This window comes from Schistocerca cancellata, chromosome 2 (genome assembly GCF_023864275.1).
Source record: "Schistocerca cancellata isolate TAMUIC-IGC-003103 chromosome 2, iqSchCanc2.1, whole genome shotgun sequence".
NCBI classification, from domain to species: Eukaryota; Metazoa; Arthropoda; class Insecta; order Orthoptera; family Acrididae; genus Schistocerca; species Schistocerca cancellata.
Window position 1 is genome coordinate 638,661,571 of NC_064627.1, and position 12,067 is coordinate 638,673,637.

The following is a 12,067-nucleotide window of genomic DNA, read 5'->3' on the forward strand; positions in this document are numbered from 1 at the left end:
GTTCAATTCATACCTGGAGCATGGCAAGAATAATAGTCTGAATGCCTCTATGTGTGCCATAATTACTCTAATGTTATCCTCACTACCCCTATGTGAGCAATACATAGGGGGTTGTTGTTAAATTCCTAGAGTCATCATTTAAATATGGTTCTGGAAACTTCGTTAGTAGATTTTCTCAGGATAGTTTACTCCTATCTTCAAGAGTCTGAGGTTCAGTTTCTGCAGGATTACTGTAACACTCTCCCACGGGTCAAACAAACTTGTAACCATTTGCGCTGTCCTCCTCTGTATATGTTCAATATCCCCTGTTAGACCCATTTTGTAAGGGTCCTACACACTTGAATAATATTCTATAAAGGGGACACATGAGTGATTTGTAAGTAACCTCCTTTGTAGACTGATTGCACTTCCAGAGGATTCTACCAACAAACCAAAGTCTACTGTCAGCTTCACCCACAATTGAGACTGTCATCATTCAATTTCGTATCCCTATAAAGTGTTACACCCAGATATTTGTACGAGTTGGCTGATTCCAACTACAGCAAATTGATATTATAGTCATCTGCAAGTTGTCATTCTTTGCACCACTTTGAAATCTTATCAAGGTCTGAATGCGGGTCCTTCAAACTGTGCTTCATTACAGATAACTGCACCATCTGCAAAAAGTCTGAGGTTACTATCAATATTGTTCACGAGGTCATTAATATACAACCTGAACAGCAAGGGTCCCAATACACTTCCCTGGGGCACACCTGAAGTTACTTCTACACCTTATGGTGACTCTTCATCCATGATTATTATTATTATTATTTCCTTTTCCTTGGAGCTACAGCCTGCAACATACACATAATTCATACGCAAAGACGATCGAAGTAAGTTGGAAATTTTTTCTGTAACAAAGAGGAAATAATGATCTTGCAGTACTTTTGATAGTTCTTGTTCATAAGAGTTGCCAGCATCAGTTTGTTTAATAGTCGTTTAATTGACGCGGGGCTTTTAAAAAACCATGTAAAATCAAATCAAAAGAGAACTGTTTCCTTTATTACTTACATGTATCACTTTAATTAAGCTCATTTTTATAAAATAACTGTCGTTTTAAAACTGAATTTTAATAGATTACGACTGACCGATATGTGGAAACAAATAAATAGAACCAACAGTACATTGCAAATAGTATCGGAATACATTTAAAGCTGCTTTTATAGTAATATATACCAACTATACACGAGCATGTGGCGTTGTATTGAAAACTGCTATGTATTTGATTGGACAATGTTGAAGCTTCTGCCTGAAAAGAAGACTAAGAAAAGCCAGACGTTAGCCTTCACCCTATAATGTAGTTGGTGCAGTGCTCTTACTAAATTGGTGACACTACACGTTTATGAAACATAATGACAATGTGCACTTTATATCATTACTACATGCATAAGAAACAAACAGATGTAATAGTTTGACGTGGCAAAACACACATGACTCCAAAATGGTACATAGCGTCTGTGGAGATACACAAATTAATTGTTACAGTTTACTCCTCAGTGTCCTTACATGCTTTCCCATTGCCAAGGACATACGTGTGGTAACAGACATTATTAGTACGAACGATTCGTAAATATTATATTTTAAAATATACTTCACAACCAACAACTCTTCTATGTACTTGGTTTCACGCTTACAAGTCCTCAACTGTTTATACGCGTGACAACCGTTGCCATAGCAGCAGTTGCCACCTACGAAAGGTGACCAATCACCTGCTAGCTTTCAGTTGCTCGGAGCAACGAAAAATGGCAGATGCAGTAGGTAAGATAAACATTATTATCCTGCTGCTTTTCGAGAGAGTTAACCATTTACAAAAAGGAATAAGAAAATTTCTGCACCTTAAGAAATTCAGTTTCATAGTGGACCACAGTTGTCATCTTTATGCTTGTCAGTACGTGGTTGACTAGCAAAGTTGGTCGATACATGGATGAAATAGGCGTGACACTGCCAATCGTCTGCTAGTATCATTATTTATTTTTCCCTAAACGATAATTGTTGCAAGAAGTGTAGCGGAAAATTATGAAGTTGTAAATGTAAAATGCCATTTTTGACGCAGTAATTTGTTCCGAGTTTTTAGCTTCATACCAATAACGTCATTCAGATGAATTCTAGATATGGCTAAATATGGAATGTTGACATTGACTCAGGGACGATGTAGGTAGTTGATGGCTATTAAAAGTATAATGTTGAAAATGCCTTGATTGGTGACTCGAGTGACACGCTAAATTTATATTCCCCACAAAAAAAAAAACTTTTGAAAATTAGGGACAACGAACGCCTTGCTGTTAATAAAAAACACTATACTCACTTTACACTAGCTTCCGTTCATTTTTTATTTTATTTTTTTACAGAAATTGCGGGATGGAAGTATAAGAAAATGAATTAATTTGTAGGCAGTTATTTTATTGATTATATCATCATTATGTGAAAGAAGTGTGTAGTTTTCGGGAATATATATGCAGAATACGGGATAAGGGCGCGAATGTCACTCTTTGTGACATATTATGTAGGCCTACATAGATAAGCGGTATCTTACAACATTTATGCTAATTCATTCTCCCATAATATGGTACATAAAATTTATTGTTTAGAGGGTGATCAATTAACTTAAGCTCGCTGTCTGCTCATATACGCCACCACATTATAGAAATATTTTTGTATCACACATTTTTAGGGTTGCAGAGAAATTCCTCACGGTTTTGTAATTCCCTTTGCAATGCTTATATTAATTCGATACTTGAGTATTGAGGTTCGATTTTAAATCTGAAGTGAATGTTAAAGTCATAACAATTGCTTTGTGTTCCTTGTGTTATGGCAATGAACAGCCTCATTGGTGTCCAGTTTTGTGGAGTCTCGTAATGGGTTCACAGTTGCCCTGGATATATACAGATGTGGGGATGTTAAAATATTAATATCTTTTAAACAATTTCTATGAGATACTTTTTACTCCTTCGTCACTATAATGCCAATGGCTTCTTTCTGTGTTGTATTTGTTTGATTCTAATGATGGTATAATTCCCCCATACTTTGAGTCCATTTTGCATAAATGGCGTAAAAAAATCGTGGTAGTGCACAAGAGGTCATGATATGCATGCTGAGGAAATTGTATCTACATCTACATCCATACTCTGCAGACTACTATGAAGTGCATGGCAGAGGGTGTGTGCCATTGTACCAGTTATTAGGGGTTTTTCCCAGATGGAGTGCAGGAAGAATGATTGTTTAAATACCTCTGTGCATGCATTAATTAGTCTGATGTTCTCCTCATGATACTTTTGGTAGCGATATGTAGGCGGTTGTTGTACAGTATATTCCCAGAGTCGTCAGTCAAAGCTGATTGCTGAAACTTTGTAAGTAGGTGTTGTCGAGATTATCTTCAAGAGAGTGCCAGTACATTTCTTTCAACATCTCTGGGGAAGTCTCTCGTAGGTCAGACAAACCTGTGACCTTTTGTGCTGTGTTTCTCTGCATTTGTTCAGTATCCCCTTGAGTCCTATCTGGTAAGGGTCCCACAAGCATGAGCAGTCTTCTCAGATGGGTCACATGAGTGATTTGTATGTGATCTCCTTTGTAGACTTATTGCATTTCCTCTAGTATTCTATCAATAAACAGAAGTCTGCTAGCTGCCTCACCCAAGGCAGCCTGTGAGATCATTCACTTTCATGTCACTACAAAAGGGATTGTTATTTGTATGTGTGTACCAATTCCAATTGTGACTCACTGATAGTCATAGCCATAGAATATTACTTTTTTTGTTTGTTTTGTTTTGTGATGTGCACAATTTTAAATTTCTGAACATTTAAAGCAAGTTCCCAATCGTTGTATCACTTTGAAATCTTATCAAGACACGATTGAATATTTGTGCAATTTCTATGTGATTGTACTTCATTATAGATAACTGTATCATCTAAGAAAAGCCTGAGACTACTGTTAATACAGGGTGTATGTAAAATCCGGGAACATTTCAATTACTTATTGGACAAGAATTAAGCATTGTACAGATGTCATACATATTGCATTTTGAAGAGAAACTCTGAAAGTTTTTTAAAAACGTTTGATGTGTGAACCATAAGTGACCCGGCAGATGTCAATATGGTAATTGAATTCTTGCCATGCCCGTCCCAGCATGGCATCGTCGACTGTGGCAGTCACTTCCTGTATTCTTTCCCGGAGCTCTGCTACATTACATGGTAGAGGTGGTACATACACCAGATTTTTAATTTGTTGCCACAAAAAAAGTCACGTGGAGAGAGTGCTGGTGATCGGGAAGGCCCTTTTCATGAAACCACTGTCCCCTTCTGTGGAACGACCGATCCATCGATGCAGCAGCTCTGTGTTCAGGTACCCACGAAATTCACAATGAAAATGGGGTGGAGCCCCATCCTGCTGAAAGATGAAGGGAGAGTCCGATTGCATTTGAGGCATCAGCCATTGTTGCAGCATGTCCAAGTAGGAATATCCAGTGACAGTACTCTTGGATAAGAAGTGTGGCCCATACAGTTTTCAACGTGACGAGGCACTCAAATTCAATGCATTCGTGTGGTTGCTTTGTACCCCAGATTCAACAATTACGCCTGTTCACTTTCCCATTAGTGTGGAAAGTGGCTTCGTCACTAAAAATTAAGTGATCAAAAATGCCATCCCCATCCTCATTCAATTGTTGCAATTGCGAACAAAACTGAAAATGCTTGTCTTTGTCATCGTCATTGAGCTTCTGCACTAGTTCCTATTTGAATGGTTTCATAGACAGCTTCTGTCGCAAGATTTTCCAAACTGTCATTGGAACCATTTCGAGTTCACAGGATACACAACACGCCAATTTCTTTGGACTCCTTATGAATGTCTCTCTTATGCACTCCACATTCTCTTCACTCACACTGGGACGTCTGTTTCTCATTGCTGGGCCCAAGCAACCCGTTGTAACGAATTTGTTGTGCCAGTGGTAAGTGGCCTTCATTGTTTGTGGCTTCTTACCGTACTTGGTTCTAAACATCCATTGAACAGCTGTAGCACATTTGTTTTTGTTGAACTCCAACACACAGAAAGCTCGCTCTGCATCTGAACTCGCCGTGTTTGCAACTAGCGCTGACAATCGGCAAATTACCAAACTATGCTGTGGCGGTACACACACACACACACACACACACACACACACACACAAAAAAAAAAACACTTTTAGGGTTTCTCTTCAAAATGACATATGTATGATATCTGAACAATCTTTGGTCCTTGTGCAATAAATAATAGAAAGTGTTCCCAGACTTTATGCACAGCCTGTACTGTCTGCAAGGTCATTAAAATATGACATGAATTACAAGGGATCCAGCACACTTACCTGGAGTACACCTGAAGTTAGCTCTTCATCTGTTTATGATGATCCATCCAAGATAACTTGCTGCATCTTACCTACCAAGAAATCCTCAATCCAGTCACAAATTTCGTTTGATTCACCAAGCAACAGTCATTCAGTAGTACTTTTGAGAATAAGTGTATGTATGGTACTGAGTCAAATGCTTTAAAGAAATTGAGTAGCACTGTATCTACCAGACGACTGCCTTGATCCATGGCTTTCAATATGTCATGTGAAAAGATATGAGCTGGGTTGCAAATGATTGATGTTTTTGAAATTGCGCTGTATGGTATTGAGGAGTCATTCTGTTCGAGATGCCTCATTATGTTTGAGCCCAGAATATGTTCTAAGATTCTACAACAGATGGATGTCAAGGATACTAAATGGTAGTTCTGAGGAGCATTTCTGCCATCCTTCTTCTATATGGCTATGACCTGTACTTTCTTCCAAGTACTGGGCACAGATTTTTGTTCAAGGTACCTTATGATAGATCATTGTTAATGCAGGGGCTAACTTATCTGCAGATTGGGTATAGAATCTAATAGAAACTCCATCAGGCCCAGGAACTTTGTTCAGTTTTTATGATTTAAACTGTTTCTCAACACCACTGAGACTAGAATCTGTATCACTCATCGTTTCATTGGTACAAGGATTAAATTGGGGCAATAGGTTGGTTTGTTGGATTAAAGGGACCAGACTGCTACAGTCATCGGTCCCTTAATTGGGGCAATACTTCTGGGCTTTCTTTTGTAAAGGGACATTTGAAATCTGAATTAACAATTTCTGCTTTTGTTTTGCTATCCACAATTTCAGTTTATGTCTCATCCATAAGTGTGTGGACACTTGCAGCATTCACATATAACCAGAATTTCTTTGGGTTTTGTGGAAGATTATTCAACAATATTCATGTATGGTAGTCATTGAAGGCTTCAGGCATTGCTATCTTGACAGTCAAACACATCTCTTTTAGCATCTTTCTAGACAGTCCAGGCTTTGTTTGATACCTGTTATGCAATACCATCTGGTTCTTTAAAAGTTTCTCTACAATGGCTGTATACCATGGAGGGTTCTTCCCATCATGAACTGTTCTACTGAGTTCATATATCTTTCTCTCTCTCTCTCTCTCTCTCTCTCTCTATCTCTCTCTCTCTATCTGTCCATCTATCCAGAGCACGGTCAACTATTCTTTTAAACTTGAGATATGGTACTAAGCATCTTTGTCTAGTTTATTGAAAATACAGATTTTTCTACTTGTAAAATTTGGGTTTTTGGTTACTGATACCACTTTGATGTGTACATCCTCAAAGAGGTCAGCTGTATTTGTTGCCATTAGATCTAATATATTCCCATCAAGATTGGGGTTCCTAACTATCTATTCTAAGTAGTTTTCAAAGAAGGCATTTATTAAATTTTCGCAGGCTATCTTATCATACCCAACACTAAAAAAAACTGTAATTATCCCAGTTGATTGTTGGATGGTTAAATTCTCCTTCAGTGCTTACAGTTGGTAGGGAACTTTCATACAAATGAACTGAGGTTTCCTCTAAAATTTTGGTTACATAAAGAGGTGAGTCTGTTGGTTGATAGAAGGATCCAATTAACTTCCTCAACAATCTCATATGCAGTTTCTGTCTTGGTGGATTTGAGTTTCTTGTCTACTATGACAAATACACCACCTCCATTTCCATTAGTCCATCCTTTTGGTACACACTTAAATTTCCCCCAAAAATCCCACTGCTGTCAACTCCTGCCTTTAGAAGTGCTTCAAACTCTAGCACTTTGTTGCAAATGCTTCACCAGTTAACAACTAGGATTTTAATACACTAATTTGTGCTGCGCATTTCTTTGGATTTACACTGACGCTTCTGGGTTTCCTGCAACTAATGTTGTGTGGATGGGATGGAGAGTTGCCTAATAATTCAAGAAACCCTCTTGTGCACCCCACACAATGTCAGCTACCTGCCTTTGATGTGTAGTGAACACCTGAATCACTTTCATTATAAATATCACTGAACTTAAATTATTGCAAACAGTGCTGTATCTGCTGTTTCCAGTGTAGCTCACACTCTATCACTATACTTAAAAAATTTAGATGAAGTTATTTTTTCCAGCCTCTTCTCAACCAAAAAATACACATCCATGTGTCCCGCTTTTTGTTTATTGTTGTAAACCATGCATGTAGATTTTTCTTCAGATTAATAATTAAGTCATTTTCATTTAGCCTTTGTGATGTTTTAATGACATATGAAAGTGTTTTTCTCAGGTGGCACAGAATTGCTAGCCATATTCAGCATGGTCATACTGTATCGTCTACATATGGTACCTTATTTCACTCTCATGTATGTAAATTATTTACAAATAAATGGAGGAGTATAGGCCCCATTTTTGTCAGTTATCCTGTTGAACATTAGCATATCTAATATTTTTGAGAAACCTGTTACTAAAGCTGTTTGTCTTTAATTATTAGGATCATCTTTTTTGTGCACAAGTACCACTCAATTTATGTTGACCAGGAACTACTTCTTTTGGAATGGGTAGTTGACAAATTTCAGTAGTGATGTAATTATTTCTGCTGTCACCTGCATGAGTTTATTATGTCCAGCAGTCTTTTTTGCCTTTAGCTTTTTCGTAATATTTGTTAGTTTTTCTTCAGTTACCAGTTTCAAGAACATTGAGTGACCTGGATTATTAATTATGATGAGTATCCATAATAGAAAGTTTCCAGGGGGAGAGGATTCGGGGGGGGGGGGGGGGGTGAGTCAAATACAGAGGCATTACATTTACTTTATACCTCTCAGTTTGGTTTTCATAAAGAATTTTCCATAAAGAAGGCAATACAAGACCACATAAATGAAGTCTTAGAAGAGCTATACAAAAAAAATGGTCCTTTTTGGCATACTCTGTAACTTTGCCAAAGCCCTTGATTTCGTGTATCATAGAAGTCTACTTAGCAAAGTTAAGTGATACAGCATCCTATCTCAGGCATGAAAATGACCTCAGAATGGGGGAGCATAATATGGGGAGTACCGCTAGGATCTGTACTGGGTCTGATCTTGTCTCTAACCTACATAGAAGAATTTCTGTTTCTGTAACGTGTAAATGTGGTGGGGAGGAATTACTTTTGTCTTTTTGTAGTAATAATAAAAAACTTAGAAATGTTCTGAATGTAAACATGTACAAATTAATTTGTGATATGAATGTAAAATGACACATTCCATATCGTTATGATCTGTGGAATGTGTATCTAACTTATATTATCTTCAAATGACTTAAAAATTCAGTTCAAAGACAGTAATGTTTGTTGATAACACAAGCATTCTAATCAAATGTCACAACTCAAGCTTAGCAGCATAGCTCAGATGATAGCTGAATAGGCTTACAATTGGTCCACAGCTAACAATTTAAAACTACACAAATACTTATATCATGTAAGTTTAAACACGTTTTATAACCTTTTGGTACTAGAAGCAGACGTTAGTGGTCATACATGAAATGAAATACACTGTGTAAAATTCCTTGAGGTCCAGCTGCATAACAAGTTAAAAGGGAATCAACACATGGACAAAGTTTCAAGGTTATAAAAAAATCAAGGAACATGCACCTAACGTTGGAAGTCAGTAATTCTGATAACATGTGGAATGTAGTGAAAATGGCTGTAGCTGATGAATAACAGGTAGCAGATATATTTAATAATAATTTCTTGAATATAGTAGAAAGTATATCACAGTTCAAGAGAAAAATCACAGCAGTATGTTGAGAAAGTAACACTCATAAAATTCAATCATATGAATGTATCACCAACTTCTTCTTCTTCTTCTCAAATTAAAAAAAATTATACATTCTCACAAAAATAAAAGCTCATCTGGTTTTGATGGGTTTTCTAATAGAGTACTAAAGATTGTTTCACATATAATAAGCTCAGTCTTATCAGAAATATATAGAGTATCACTAACTTAAGGTGGTTTTTCAGAGAGACTGAAATATGCTTAGCAACAATAATATCCTCAGCAAATCGCAGTTTGGGTTTCAGAAGAGTAACTCTACTGAGAATGCCATTTACATGTTCAATCACCAAATTTTACAAGTGTTAAATAATAAAATAGCACCAGTTGGTATTTTTTGCGACTTATGTAAGGCATTTGATTGTGTGAATCACGGCATTCTCCTAGATAAATTGAAGTTTTATGGAATTGATGGTATAGCCAATCGATGGATAATGTCATATCTAACCAAAAGAATGCAGAAAGGTGTACTTAGTAATCCAACCAGTGTAATCCAGAGCCGTAATTCTGACTGTGGAGAGATCATATGTGGGGTTCCTCAAGGCTCAATCTTTGGTCCACTATTGTTCATCGTATATGCATATGATCTTCTGTCTAATACACAACAAGTAGAATTAGTTCTTTTTGCAGATGGCACTAATATTGTAATTAGTTCAAGCATATACACAGAAACAGAAGAAATGCTAAACAATCTTCTTAAAAGTATCATTGTCTGGTTTTCTGTGAATGGTCCTACACTCAGTTCTAAAAAGAAACAAAATCTTTAGTCCTGCACATCTAGGGGTACTACACCAATGATAATCATAACATGTCATGAGGAAATAATAAATAGGGTGGAATCTTCAAAATTTTAAGATGTCTCAATTTATGAGAACTTAGTTCAGCCACATTTGCACTCAGAATAATTTCAAATCTTGGTGAGAGACACATCAGTAAGTTGACATATTTTCATTCAGTAATGTCTTATGGAAAGGTGCTCTGAGCCTATCATCAACACTCCACTTTCATAGCTGAAAGTTGGTGATCCATCACACAATCCTGTCTCCATTTTTCCCAGTCTTCTGCTTCACTAAGTAGATGGTTCCACGTTTGGTATGTCATCTCCTTTATCTGGTATATCCGTCATCTTGGCAGTTTTCCTTGCAATCTTTTCTCTTCAACTTTGCCTTGGATGATTATCTTTTCCAAGTTATCCTCCTGTCATTGAATTATGTGACCAAAGAACTGCAGGATTCACTGGAAAAAGTTGGCTTATTTGTGTATTTTCACCGACTATTGTCTTATATGAAATTATCTCCTGGCAGTGCACCTAAAGCAAGCATTTAAGGTCCCCCCCCTCCCTCCCCCTGATATTAAAACCATTTTTAGCTCAACTGTGTTAGACACAGTCATAATACAGGACACAAAAATAATTTTCATATAGATTTTGCCCCCTTGTCCAGGATTCAGAATGGAGCTATGTACTCTAGTAGCAAGATATTCAACACACACTCAGCTACCATAAAGCGAAACATTGGGAATCCCTACCAGTTCAAAACAAAATTAAAATTGTACCACATTACCCACCCTCTTTACAAATTATCTAGATTCAAGGATTGAAAAGTTCTGCTGGCGACATGGCAAGTAGCAATGTATGCTATAAAGCTGGACAACAAGCAGTAGTGTACTGTACATAGGACGCATTATTTAATTATGTAAAAATATTTTCTTTGAAAAATAGCGATGTAATAAAGTAAATATTTAGCTACTAATATTAGCAGATAGACACCAGCAATATAGTGAAACTGAGGAGGCAGCAGGTAACTCCACCCCCCCCCCCCCCAAAAAAAAAAAAAAAAAGTGGCAGCTTTATGAGTAATTTACTCCATTAAAAGTACATGGCAGAATTGTGAATAGCATTAAGCAGCATAGTGATAGTTTGCTATATATATATGTAGACTGAAGTGACAAATGAAAATTTGTTCAAAGGCTGAGATTTGAGTCTGGGTCTCCTGCTCAGTAGGCAGATGTCCTAACCACTACAGCACTCTGGCACAGTGACTTTGCACAACTGCACAGACTATTCTTGCACGCCTCCCCTCTCAGTCCAAATTCCCATTCGCACCTCAGCCCACTTGGTATTCCCTCTAAACTCCAACAGCATTGCAGAGCCGCTTCAGCTGTATTGGAATGGCACCTCAGCATCAAATGAAACTGGGGATCATGAAACCCAGGCATAGGTGTTTTAATCAAATGAGACTACATGGTTCCAGAGACATATTTAAGTCTCAAACATCTATGATGTGTGGGTGAAGACTGAAGTGACAAATGAAAATTTATACTGAGGCAAAGCCGCGCGGGATTAGCCGAGCGGTCTAAGGCGCTGCAGTCATGGACTGTGCGGCTGGTCCCGGTGGAGGTTCGAGTCCTCCCTCGGACATGGGTGTGTGTGTTTGTCCTTAGGATACTTTAGGTTAAGTAGTGTGTAAGATTAGGGACTGATGACCTTAGCAGTTGAGTCCCATAAGATTTCACACACATTTGAACATTTTTTACTAAGGCAAGTATTCAAACCTGGGTCTCCTGCTCACTTGGCAGATATGCTAACCACTATGCCAACCTGGCACAGTGGCTTTGTTCAACTGCACAGACTACCCTAGCATGCATCCCTCCTCACTGGAGGGTGAACGGGAATTTGGATTGTCATTGTCAGCAAGATGTCAAACCCACCTCTTGCTTCCTTCTTCCTTGTTACTTCTTGTCTTTTAACATATAGGTTACCTGTTGCATGTTAATATTACTGTAGCATCTTTCAGCTAATCTCTTTCAGTACATTCCTTTGTCATTTCCAACAGCTTATCTACCTCTTTCTTGTTCCTTATTACATGAAAGGCTTAATGATTTCAATTCCCTGTTGACT

The 12,067-nt window shown here is 37.6% G+C and overlaps 2 protein-coding genes across 2 annotated transcripts in view; one reads left to right on the plus strand and one right to left on the minus strand.

Moving 5' to 3' along the window:
* LOC126162310 (enoyl-CoA hydratase domain-containing protein 3, mitochondrial) overlaps window positions 1-1,675 on the minus strand; it is a 114,862-nt gene extending 113,187 nt beyond the window's left edge. Inside the window, exon 1 of the mRNA XM_049918733.1 lies at window positions 1,546-1,675. Within this exon, the coding sequence (XP_049774690.1) occupies window positions 1,546-1,587 (42 nt within the window). The 5' untranslated portion in view covers window positions 1,588-1,675. The remainder of the gene's footprint in view (window positions 1-1,545) is intronic.
* A 98-nt stretch (window positions 1,676-1,773) lies between these two features.
* LOC126162311 (uncharacterized) overlaps window positions 1,774-12,067 on the plus strand; it is a 355,605-nt gene continuing 345,311 nt past the window's right edge. The window contains exon 1 of the mRNA XM_049918734.1: window positions 1,774-1,797. Coding sequence (XP_049774691.1) covers window positions 1,782-1,797 — 16 coding nt within the window. The 5' untranslated portion in view covers window positions 1,774-1,781. The remainder of the gene's footprint in view (window positions 1,798-12,067) is intronic.